Source organism: Pygocentrus nattereri, chromosome 23 (assembly GCF_015220715.1).
Source record: "Pygocentrus nattereri isolate fPygNat1 chromosome 23, fPygNat1.pri, whole genome shotgun sequence".
In the NCBI taxonomy this organism is placed as follows: domain Eukaryota; kingdom Metazoa; phylum Chordata; class Actinopteri; order Characiformes; family Serrasalmidae; genus Pygocentrus; species Pygocentrus nattereri.
This window is the reverse complement of record NC_051233.1, coordinates 9,645,141-9,658,318: the sequence shown is the minus strand read 5'-3', so window position 1 is coordinate 9,658,318 and position 13,178 is coordinate 9,645,141. Positions and strand designations below refer to the sequence as shown.

General features: G+C 41.2%; 1 protein-coding gene across 12 annotated transcripts in view; it reads left to right on the top strand.

Moving 5' to 3' along the window:
- Nucleotides 1-13,178, top strand: part of ncor1 (nuclear receptor corepressor 1) — a 105,758-nt gene that overhangs the window by 69,916 nt on the left and 22,664 nt on the right. For 9 of the 12 annotated variants that reach the window (XM_037533623.1, XM_017714854.2, XM_037533624.1 and 6 more), the window contains 5 exons: nucleotides 1,181-1,317; nucleotides 1,627-1,723; nucleotides 7,713-8,175; nucleotides 8,719-8,977; nucleotides 11,771-11,960. In XM_037533623.1, coding sequence (XP_037389520.1) covers nucleotides 1,181-1,317; nucleotides 1,627-1,723; nucleotides 7,713-8,175; nucleotides 8,719-8,977; nucleotides 11,771-11,960 — 1,146 coding nt within the window. The remainder of the gene's footprint in view (nucleotides 1-1,180; nucleotides 1,318-1,626; nucleotides 1,724-7,712; nucleotides 8,176-8,718; nucleotides 8,978-11,770; nucleotides 11,961-13,178) is intronic. The other 3 variants (XM_017714852.2, XM_017714856.2, XM_037533627.1) reach the window with 1 other exon arrangement.

The following is a 13,178-nucleotide window of genomic DNA, read 5'->3' as shown; positions in this document are numbered from 1 at the left end:
CTAGAGGTGTGCATGGGCTTTTTAAGTGCTCAGTTAATTAAACCAGATGCCAGTATTTGAATACTGAGATCATTGCTTAAGTGTTATTTAGGAAGCATTCAATTCAGGCTATTTGAAACTCCCTCAAGCTGCTTGTTTTCATTAGTGTCTGACCCCTTTAACCTGCACAACACTTATCGCATGATGTTAAGGATGCTTTCTTGTTCTTTCAAATTGCTGTTGTTCACCTTTTTTTCAATCAAATGTGTTAACTGAACGCTACGTACTGCATCCTGGTTCTTTTTAAATGTGGGTTGTGGTGTGCCACACATTTAAACAGGTGTTGTCTGAAAGTCCCCTTATGCGGCGTCACATGAAGAGAAAGTAAAAGGGGTCAACAATTCAGTGAAGCACCATTAAATGTTAACATGGCGATAAAGTATGACGGTTTTGCTTTGTATTTATGATTATGATTATTACTTATTATAAGTTTGTTATACTTATAGATGACATGAGCATGTTCCCATGGAACCGTTTACACAACAAACTGGAAATTTATCATTTAGCTTTTGTATAATTTGCCTGTAGGACATTTTTTCTGTACTCTTGGACTTTCTGGCTGGATGTTGCTTGGAGTTAGTCCTGTGTAATCTTTTTTGGGCTTCTTTTGTAGTGCTTAAGCTCATTTGGGTAAATGGAGAATAGTAACTTGTATTTGAGAGTAAAGCAGATCAGGCTTTTTTGGCCACGTGCTGGCGCTACCTAAACCCTCAAGTTAACCAGTGCACCCCCAGCTATAACTGATTGGAGGATTAGCATTACTGGAGGCTCTCAAGGGGTCATGAGTTCACTGCTGTCCATGATGTTAGATAACTGACCTGGTGGAGAAGTGCGTTTACACCAGAGAGAGAAAGAGAACGTTTAGCTTCTGTTTGTCCTCTGTGCTTCTTTCATTTGCATGTACTAAAGGTTATTTCAGCTGGTTTGAGACGTACCAGAGTGGTCCAGTTTTATCTGAGGACTATGGAAATCATGTCAAGTGTATGCTCTCTCATGAAGCTAAAGTAGAACAAGGATAGTATCCAGTTCTCTTTTTAATTTGGTCGCTCTGCCCTCATCTTCATTCTTTTTCCAAATTACCAGCATGCATGCTTTCTTCTTTGGCATCGCACCTCAAACCCTTCTCACTCTGTCTCTGCAGGGCTGGTGGAGCATGGGCGGAACTGGTCAGCTATTGCTAAGATGGTAGGCACCAAGAGTGAGGCTCAGTGCAAGAACTTCTACTTCAACTACAAGAGGCGCCACAACCTGGACAACCTGCTGCAGCAGCACAAGCAGGTAACAAGCAGCATTTCAGGCACTTAGGTGTCCCATCTCGGAAAATGACCTAAGGACTGTGTTTGCCATTTATTTATATTTCAATTAATCGGAAAACACGGACAGCTGATACTAGGACAGAAAGTGTTCTTCATGGGCTCACCTAGAGATGGCACCATACTACCTTTTCAAGCCTTTCTGATGTTTAGTGACACCTTGTTTACATCTAACATCATATTCATATTTTTAAGAAGTGGTGAAACTATTTTAGAAGGCATCACTGTGTGTGTGTGTGTGTGTGTGTGTGTGTGTGTGTGTGTGTGTGTGTAGGTGACCAGACGGTTACGTGAACGAGACGCATCACAAAGCGACAGTATGGCCACTGCTTCAGCCGATGATGATGAGGAGAACCCAGATGACAGCGAAGGTAATCACTGAAATACTCACAAACAAACACGACCAGTTGTTGGACCATTGTTTTAAATTTAGAAAACGACTGCTTAATTAAAATGTTACGACTGTCCCTGGATGCATAACCGGCAGTCAAGTGATTAAGAACCTTACCATCTTCAAGCCGAACCATGTTTTTTAGCAAGCCATGAAAACAGCAGAGTAGTCCACCACCTGCACAAGTAGAAGCCATATCCCCCCTCTACATGTGATGTTTTTAGTTCTGCTTCAGGATGGTAGTGTTGGTCTGAGGACCGTCAATCAAAGATGCTCATCAGATTATTAGGACCACACACAGACTGTTCTCAGATACTTCGTACCACACAAACATTTTTAATGTTTTACATTGTGTTTCCTGGGACATTAAAGCTACACTAATTTAAGTTTTGGGCCTTTAGAAACCTCTCACATGCAAACATAATTGTATGCAACATGGAGAAGAATATTTTGTAGTGTAATTTTTGCTTTGGACCCCTTCCCTAAGTGGATGAAAATGGTGATTGCAAGCAAAGTTAAAAATGAAGTGAGAATTCAAAAAGAACTTGGTGAAAATGTGTTTTCCAGGGATGTAGGTGAATTATCTGCTATTGTCATCATATCAGTATAATGCTGATTTTGCATGTGCCTGTGACGTTAATACATAAAGACATATGATGTGGTTTAAAAACTCTCATCAAATCCAGCCCTTCTTTCATTTTAACAGAAAAGATCTTGCGGAAAAAGTGCAGCTTTAACTGAAGTTTGGTCTTTATTTGATAGTTATTTGATAGATGATTTTCCACATAAGCATATCGTAAACTTTTTATATGCCTTACATGTTGTGGTGTTATTTATTTATTTGTTTTATTTATTTTTAAATGGACTAGCTATAGGAAACTAGTAACTTAGTGGTAAGACATGTTCATCACCCAGTTAGTTAGAATTTCTAGTATCATATATTTAACAGTTAATGGCCAATTTATTCTTCAGCGTCTGTGAATTCACATCACACACAGATGTTCTTATAGGCTTGTCCTAACATACTAGCACATTGTGCGTGAGGTAGTAGTGTCCGAAACAGAAAATGAAGAGGAGAGTCCTGTGCTTTTTCAATCTCTCTCCAAGAATGAACTCACTGGTTTTGTAATATTTTTGGGGATGGTTCATATAAATGTTTGTGAGGGGCCACTTCTGCTAACTAAACCTGTTCTGTTTCATTTCGCATTAGTTTTGGTTCTTGTCCAGTATTATTTGGGTCTCGTCCCATCCCTAATTCTACTGGATAGCCAGTCAGCTTGTTGCACAGCTCTGTCGAATCACATCTAAAGTTAACATATTGGAGAGGTGCACATTTTGGCTTCTGCAAGCCTTTAGCCACCCAATGTACAACATTTTCCAAAATAATCACTTTTGTTTTTCACAGTAACTGAATATGTAACAAGGAAGACAGTCTGGAACCTTATATGAAATGATATAGTCCTTTTGAACACCTCAATGTAGTTCTACAGTCACAAGTCTTTGTGACACAGCCGGAGATATTTTAGTGTTCACGTTTAAAATAGTTTACTAGATGTGATTCTTAGGAAGCCTTCCTCCAAGCCTTCTTGTTGTGTTTACTGCCTTTAGGAGAGGTTAAGTCTTTTTTTTTTAAAAGGGGGTTTAGATTCCATCTAAAACTCTATAATTTGCACTTTGGTGCAGAGAAGTACAGGCTTAAGGAATCACTGTCAGAGATTGTGAGAGTGTTACAGGCAGCACTGACTTGCTTCATGGCAAAATGTTTGATTAGAGCTGACAGTGAAACCACAATCTGAAGTACAAAGCCAGCAAGTTCATGGCCACTACTGCTACTGTCTATACTTCTAATGAGAGGATCAAATGAGGAGAGAGAGAGAGAGAGAGAGAGCGAGCAAGAGGGTGAAGAGAGAGAAAATGGATCTGGACTAATTCTGAGTGCCAGGCTTACTCTTATGTAAGTGTTCTTTGGCTTTGAAGACTGAAGAAGTGCGCTTTAAGGAACGCAGAGTGCCGCCACTGCTTGTTTGATCCGGTATGATGCTCTCCCTTCATCCCACTCTACCCTCCCTCCCCCTGCCACACAGCTCTACAGTACCCCAGTCCGACATTTCTTATGCTCTCCTCTCGACCCTCCTAAGTCATTCCACCGTAGCATGCACTTGCTCTCTTGTTTTAGCTCCCGTTTGTTTCTGATGTCCCAGAGTACCTGGTTTGCACTGCTGTGACATTAGCAATAATGAGGAAGGACCGTGATTTGTTTTGACAGTTCAAATGGATCAGTTGGACACAGGAAGAAGGTTGAGGCTTTTTCATGTTTTTCCTCCTATAATGCTTTTTCATGTCTATTATATGCACCTCCTTTTTTTCTTTTTGTCTTTTAGTCTCTCTCTTTCTGTCGGTCAGGGTGCGACTGTCACTATCTCACAGAAGTGAGTACACCCCTCACATTTCTGCAAATATTTTATTATATCTTTTCATGGGACAATACTATAGAAATTAAACTTGGATATAATGTAGTCAGTGTACAGCTTGTATAGCAGTATAGATTTACTGTCCTCTAAAAATAACTCAACACACAGCCATTAATGTCTAAATAGCTGCCAACACCAGTGAGTACACCTCCCAGTGAACATGTCCAAATTGTGCCCAATTGTGAACTTGTCCCTCCTTGGTGACATGCGACTTGTTAGAGTTACAAGGTTCCAGGTATGAATGGGGAGCAGGGCTGTTAAATTTGGCGTTTTGGGTACAATTCTCTCATACTGGCCACTGGATCTTCAATATGGCACATCATGGCAAAGAACTCTCTGAGGATCTGAGAAATAAAATTGTTGCTCTCCACAAAGATGGCCTAGGCTATAAGAAGATTAACACCCTGAAACTGACCTATGGCACGGTGGCCAGGTTTTCTAGGACAGGTACCACTTGGAACAGGCCTCGCCAGGGTTGACCAAAGAAGTTGAGTCCACGTGTTAGTCATATCCAGAGATTGGCTTCAAAAAATAGATGCTTGAGTGCTGCCAGCATTACTGCAGAGGTTGAAGAATTGGGAGGTCAGCATGTCAGTACTCAGACCATACACTGCACAATGCATCAACTCTGTCTGCTTGGCCATCGTCCCAGAAGGAAGCCTATTCTGAAGCTGACGCACAAGCCCGCAAACAGTTTGCTGAAGGCAAGCAGTCCAAGAACATGGATTACTGGAACCATGTCCTGTGGACTGATGAGACCAAGATAAACTTGTTTGGTTTAGATGGTGTCCAGCATGTGTGGCGGTGCCCTGGTGAGGAATATCAAGACAACTGTCTCTTACCTACAGTCAAGCATGATGGTGGTAGTGTCATGGCCTGTGGCTGCATGAGTGCTTCCGGCACTGGGATTCATTGAGGAAAACGTGAATTCCAACGCGTACTGTGACATCCTGAAGCAGAGCATGATCCCCTCCCTCACCGCATGCCAGTTTTCCAACACAGTCACGACACCAAACACAGTTAGAAGATGACAATGTGAAAGGTGGTGGACTGGCCAAGTATGTCTCTAGACCTAAACCCAGTTGAGCACCTGTGGGGCATTCTCAAGTGGAAAGTGGAGGAGCGCATGGTGTCTAACATCCACCAGCTCTTTTATGTCATCATCCAGTAGCAGCCTGTGCAGCTCTGGTGAATTCCATGCCCAAGAGGGTGAAGGCAGTGCTAGACAATAATGGTGGTCACACAAAATATTGACGCTTTGAGCAAAATTTGGACATGTTCATTGTGAGGTGTACTCACTTGAGTTGCCAGCTATTTAGACATTAATGGCTGTGTGTTGTTATTTTCAGAGGACAGTAAATCTATACTTATGTACTGCTGTACAAACTACACTGACTGCTTTACGTTATATCCAAGTTTCATTTCTATAGTGTTGTCCCATGAAAATATATAATAAAATATTTGCAGAAATGTGAGGGGTGTGCTCACTTAAGTGAGATACCGTAAGTAAACCAAGTTAGCTGTGGCTCTAGCTTACTCTACTGCTGCCTGAGAGAGAGTGACTGAGATAAAGAATGGCAGATGCAGGAGAGGCAGTCAGTGCACTTTTACCGCAAGGTCCTTAGCTAATCGAGAGACTTTGGGAGACATAAAAAGTACAGTGTTGAGAAGGAATAAGAAATAAAAACAAGCAAGTGCCAGGAGTTCCCTGCTGTTCAAAAGCCTGGCAGACTTATGGCCAGGACATTGACCATGCTATGCATGTGAGTGGCTTAAACCGTCACTTTGATGGTTATACTTCAGAACAGTTCCATGCAGTTCTACCTTGTGTGCGATTTCTGTATGGTCGCAGTTCACTGCCTTTAGCCATGGTGCGGGTCTTCTTCCTTTTTCTGTGTCAACGGCTGAAAGCAGTCCAGTGGATGGTCAACCACTAAGGCTATGCTGTCTCCTGACCAGCAGAAGAGGAAATAGGCTCTTTAGCTGCATACTGACTGCTGCCTGTAAAACGCAAAGAGAAGAGTGAAGTAGATTAGCATTCAACAGTTGCCATGTAAAAAAATATTTTTTGGAACGCAGTCACGTGGTTTGCTTAAAGGGGAAATGAGCCTCCCCTCCATTTTGCCCAGACAACAGAGAAATTAACCCCATTCACACCCGCGAGAAATTCTTCCCATTTCACTGTACTTCATGATTATAGCTACCTTTTGGCCCATTTTTTGTGATTGCTAGGCTCTGGTAACTAATCCTAAACAGGCATTTTCTGATGGGAAAAAAAAATTTCAGCCAGCTAGCAAGTGTTTTTATACACAGTCTGCTGCTGTTGCCCCTACAGACTAAGGTGGGTGAAATGGATGATGCAAGATTTAAGCCTACAGGAACTGTTCAACATTTTGCCCTATTGACTTGAATATGCATGTATCACCTTAGTTTACCTTATGTTTTATGTTTATGATTTATGTCTTGCACTCTAGCCCCAGCTAATCAGGACCTATTAGTTGGACTGGGTATGGCGGATAAAGGCCAGAGTGCCTGGTGATGGTTTAATGAGTTACTACAGTAACACTCCTCAATAACAGTAAACACTCAGTTACTGCCAGTTTAAAGAAAATGTTAATTTATTGATTTCTTTTTTGACAACCATAGCAAAACAATAGCGTACCCACATGTAAACATAACTGTGCTTTTAAATGTTGGGTAATGTAATATACTCCATTAATGCCACATTTAGTGCACTTAGCAGATGAGATGTTCTAAAAGTATGCCACTGGTTCAACACCCTCTGTGCTGCTGGCAAGTATCTTGCCTATATGGTTTGAGGCAGATTTAAGGACATCCTCACACCACTGCAGCTTTCAGACCGAAAAACAACTTTGGTCTCAAAGGTAAAAACAAGTAGAAACGTCTCCGCTGTCGTTTATCAGGCAAAATGAGTTGTTTCAAACAGCCTCAGGTGAAATGGCTTCAGAAAAGAGGGCAAGAGCTAAGCTAAGCGACCACAAACTCTCAAAGTACATTGAGGTTGTGTGACAATCTCAATTCCAATTTAATCTTGCTAGATTAGTGAGGTTGATTGTGGCCAAATAAAGATGACACATACTGCAACCACAACTACTGTGTTCTTTTATTTTACTTTGCTCACATTTCATCACTGAGTTTTGTCCCATGTCCATTTCAGGACAGGACAAAATGGAGAAAAAAAATAGAAATCTTTTAGCAGACTTGTAGTGATTGCATTATGTGATTAGGATTGTCATTAGCTAAGTAGTAGACAGCTAACAATCAAAATTGTCTCATAAAATCAAACATTAAACAGTAAAACATTACTGACAAAACTGATTCGGACAGGACTAAACAGAAATTCTTTAATAATAATTAAAGTAAATTAAAATAAATAAAATTAAATTAAATAAATTAAATAAAAATTTAAAATCCAGTACTGTAGATGTAGAATGTTATGGGGTGCCTTATTCTGATGAGCTCTCTCCATTGAACCAGGTGCAGACAACAGCTCGGACACAGAGAGTGCCCCATCTCCCTCTCAGACAGACCCTTCCAAGCCCTCTGAACCACTGCCCTGCTCCGGCACTGGTGAAAGTGCTTCAGAGCAAGAATCCACCTCTGCCAAAGGGCCTGGCCCAGATTCTAAAGCCCAGGAGCAGCCCTTTGAGGAGCTTAAGGTTAAGCTGGAGAAGAGTCCAGAAGGTGGGGTGGTGGGTGACGGCACAGCTCAGGACGAACGGGCACGGCAAGCCTTTGAGGGTCAGGTGCACCCTAAAAGTGAGCCACAGGACACAGATATGGCTGCAGGGGCTGGGGAGAGAGGAGACGTCCAGGTGAAGACAGAACCAGAAGCCAGGGAGAAAGGCGAAAAGCAAGGTGATCAGGTGCACTCGGACAATGACTCAAGTGCCACATGCAGCGCTGACGAAGATGTGGAGGCCGAGCCAGACAGACCAAGGTAAAAAGAGTGGGATCGATCCTATAGAATGAACATTTTGTAGCAAAACAGGTTTTGCAGGACTGCACATGGAGCCTGTGGGGTACATTTGTTTGTAACGATCTAGGTAACCATAAAAAGAGATATTTGATATTAAATCACTTTGTTCTTTGTGGCTGCAGTAACAGCAAATCAACAGTATTGTTTATGTTGCTGCAGGCTGGTGGCCAAAATAGCCCCAGCCCCACCAAATCACAAGTGTCACATAAGGTAGCTGGTGTTTTTAATTTGAGTATTACCTTGTCTGTTTGTTCTACCTTTACAGTAGGGAGGTACTAATATAGGAGTCTGTAAAATACCTGTTTGAATACGTTAATATATAACCTTAAGTTCACTTTGAGAGGTCACAGTAGTTTATAAGAAAGTATTTAAATATTATTCTTGAACCTAGACACTTTGATGATGTTAAAACAATCTTTTTAAGGGAACTGAGCCTTGATGTACTTTGACAATATGTTCTCTCTCTCTCTCTCTCTCTCTCTCTCTCTCTCTCATATTCCATAGGATGTTTTCTGTGGAGAAGCCATCATTACTTGGAGGCCCCCCAAGTGCCTCTGTGGTAGTTTCTTCAGCCCAGCTCAGCATGCAGCAACTCCAACAGCGGGCAGCCAGCATCCCCCCTATGGTCAGTTCCCCTAGCTCCATCCCCCACTTACCTAGCAGATATGCCCCTCTGGCCAGGGCCAGGCCAAGTGACTGGGAGAGGCTCGAATCCAGAGTCAGGGCCCAGAGCCGGTCTCCCTCAGCCCAGCTGCCCCGCCACGTGAGTCCAGGCCACGCTTGAGCCCACCTCTGCCAGAAAATGATAAACCTGGATCAAAAGCTGCTAAATCAACATCATTGATCTGAAGTGATTTGAATCCTGGTTAATTTTGAATGTTTTCTGAAAAGAAATATCAATGGGATCTTTCAAATCTGTATCAAATTGACTGACCACTGTCATAGATATGAAGCACCATTCTTGAAGTCTCTAATGCAGTCCAGAACAGTTTGATAGTTCACCTACTCACAGATGAATGTAATCAGGTGTGTTTGAGCAGGTAAATCACCAAACTGTGCTGGGCACCAGCCCTCAAGGACTGTGCACCCTTGCCCTAATGAAACCGCCTGAGCAATTCAAGTGATATGATGAAGAGTGTAAGAGATGCTAGAGGGAGTATGTGGTTAAAAAAAAAAGTCTTTACTGAAAATGATTGTTAATTTAAAAAAAAAAAAAAATGTAAGCTTTTATATTTTTATTTCTGTCTTGTTCAGCTGATAGTACTTTATTTGGAGGGAAGAGTTGTAAAGTTGTGCCCCTCCACCCAAGAATTTAACCTCAGGTGCAAACTGTAAACATTAGTTACACGTAAGATTCATGTGGTGCTTTGCATCTAAGAAGTGCGATAATTGTGTACAACGATGCTCTGTGGCTGTGGCTTCATCCAGAGCTTCACCTTGTATTAGTAATTAGTGCTTGTGTGGTGTGGTTACAGCAAGCGGAGGTCTTGGTGATTTAGCTCTGTGCAAAGTGGGCACTCAAAAAAGGCATCAAAGCGTGGCTCTTCTCAAATTGTTGCTCTGAAATATAGTCATGTGAAGATGTAAGTACATCCTATAAAAGTTCAGACTTCTTCAGCATATTGAAATGCAGATGTCAAATCTTCATTCACATAGTGCTGATAGATAACAGTTGACACATTTGTTGTCCTATAACTGAAATAAACATTAATACAGTTTTCTTATGTGGAAAACGTAAGTACACCCCTACGTATATTACTTATCACTACTTCAGACGTGTCAGATTGAAATCAGATGCACCCAATCAGGTGCTAGTGATTAGAACGCTGTTATAACTTAGAGGAACTTGTCTTTTTTAAACCTCTCCTATCTGACCTGATTTGCTCTTAGGATTTGGAGTGTGTAGTATCAACATGCCTAGATCAAAAATTCTCTGAGACCTTAAAAAAGAAATCTGTCTGGGAAGGGGTTTAGGAAGATATCCAATGTATAGGAAATCACTTGTCTATAAGTGGAGAATATTTAAGCGGAGAAGATGCCAATTTGTCCAGGCCATACTGCCCCAGCAAATTTAACCTGAGAGTAGATTGACGCTAGATGCTAAAAGAAGTCTGTAATTTCTTTCTTTTTTTTTTTTTTACTTAGATCTTTATTGATTTCCAGAACTTGACATTACAGGATATTACAAACACTAAAAGAAAATTATGATAACACAAATGAATAAATGAAAACAAAATAAGAAAACAAAAACAAGCTGCCTGGGTCCAAATGATTACAATCTTTATACGAAATGTATCATCATAATAAAGTATTATACAAATATAGTTCAATTTAGATGCATATAGTAATCCGAAGAAATAAACAAAGGTAGATACATATGTATACACACATATAAAAGAGATTTAGGCTGGTGGAAATCTTATGGTTTGGGACTGTTTAATTGCAATAGGGCCTTGTTGGCTTGCAATCCTAGAATTGACAATGAATTCTCTTTTGTACCTGAGAATGCTTTAGGAGAATATGCGACCATCTTTGAATGAGGTGGAAGTTGTAGAAGTGGACCTTCCTACAGAATAATGATCCCAAATTCACAAGTAAATCTACCTAGGAAGGAAAAGGAAGAAAAATGGGGGTGGGGGTGGGGGGGTGGACAGGAGTGGTAGACAGTTACAAAAAAGGCCTTTTTTTTTAAGGTGATAGCAAAATCTAATTTCCATCCATCCATCCATTTTCCAAGCTGCTTCTCCGTCAGGGTCGCGGGGGGTGCTGGAGCCTATCCCAGCAGTCATCGGGCGGAAGCCAGGATACACCCTGGACAGGTCGCCAGTCCATCACAGGGCAGACAGACAGACACAGTCACTCACACACTCACACCTAGGGGCAATTTAGCATGTCCAATTGGCCTGACTGCATGTCTTTGGACTGTGGGAGGAAACCGGAGAACCCGGGGGAAACCCATGCAGACACAGGGAGAACATGCAAACTCCTCACAGAGAGGACCTGGTCACCTGGCCAGGGAATCGAACCCAGGCCCTTTGTACGATTACTTTAAATTTAACTTAAACATACTGTTTAACTGAAAATCAAATGCTGAAAAGTCCACTTGTGTCAAAAAAGCAAAAAAATGTCAGAGGTGTGCTTATTTCTTCACATGACTGTAAATAAGAATGTAATTGGATATGTATTTTTGTATTGTAAATACTGGGGGTTTGGTCTGGCTGATATGGTAAAAAAAACAAAAAAAAAACAATATTATCACAATATATTTTTTGCATGTCCTTCAATAATTATGGACAATTATCCACAGGTCCTTTTGCTCTGTTTGATTGATGTCTTAATACACAAATTACTTACGTTCTCTGAATACTAAAGTTTTACATTTATTTACATACAATGTGCATTTTTACTGTTTTAATAATGCAATATGTGTTTTGTCCATATAAAAAAATGGAGTTTTATGATTATTATTGATTTTTGCTCAGGCCTGTTAAGAGTTCTACCTAGAAGCTGTAGTGCAGAGAGGTTTTAGTTCTGACCTGGTATTTTCCCTCTTCAGGTATCTGGTCCCTTTGGGCCAACCGGTGTCCCTGTGGGAACTTCTCTCAGCGGCTTTACCATGTTCCAGCACCAGATCAAAGCGGTCCATGAGTCGGCTCATCTGGAGGACAACCAGCGGCAAGAGCCTGGGGATGCAGAGCGCCGCCCACGCTTTACTACCCGCAGCCCCACCATACTCGACAGAGATGGTAGAGTTTTGCTTAATGTGAAATATCTCTCCAAAAGTATTAAGACACCTTGTCTTTTTAGTGAGTTCAGCTGCTTTAAGGTGCACTCATCACTGACATAGCCATTCACTGTGTATTATGTTACTGACAAGATGAGGCTGTGACTGCTCTGCTCAGATCAGCTCAGGATTAAACCAGCTAGTCATCATATAAATAATAAGGACAAGTAAATTTTTTCTATTACATTGACTGTGATGCGTGATACACACCCAGTGTGTCTCTATAGCAGAATGGGTAGGATTAAAAGTTTACAAGGTTTATGTGGGAATATTTTATGTGGGGCTGGTCTGAACTGCATTTTACAGGCTTTGTTCTGAGCTCCCCGGTTTTATTGTCACAGAGCCTCATAATGCTCAGATAAGAACTGCTGTACTTACATATTTCAGATGATTCCTTAAACATGTCATGCCTTTATGATATACCAGCCCACGTTGTGCACTGAACGTAATTCTCATTGTCCGATAATTTAAAGTGCTGCCATAGTTTTGTGTATATCTATACTCTTTTAGCTTAAAAGGCCACATGGAAAACGTGAAAGAAGACACAACTTGCGAATACTGTGTAAAGAACAGAATACCAATGTGAAAAATTAAGTTGGTGCATTCTAGTATTCAAATTACTTGAGACAGCCCTCCTTTTTGTAATCTGTGTTTACAGAAAGAGTGAAGGGTACAGGAAAAATGAGGCTGAATTAGATTAATGTAACCAAGTGGAAAGTGATGTAGAGGGAAAATAGGTAATGGAGATGCTGCTTTAAAGTGAGCATTTTGAAGAAGGAAAGTGTAGTGAAGATGAAGTGGTGAATGGCCAGAGACTAAGTGGTTGTCTCAAGCTGGTGTTTTGTGTCCTTTTCTCGACTGTCTGCCGTCTTCTGTTTTGGAAAACTTCTGACCAAAAAGCGCTGACCCTGAGAGTAGGGAAGTTTGTTGTTCTAATCTGGTTAAAAAGAAAAAAAAGAAGTTTGTTGTTCTAATCTGGTCTTTTTTCTTCCATAAGAAGTGGACCTAGAAGTGGTTATGAAACCGTTCTACTGACACTCATTTCGCAGATCATCTGGAACATTGTATATCAGTGTGCAGTACCCTACCCTTGGAAACTTACACTCCCCCTTTTTTGTGCTGGGCTGTGTTCTTGTGAAGTATGCAGTGTCTCCTTCCTTTCCCAGACTCCTTTGGGACA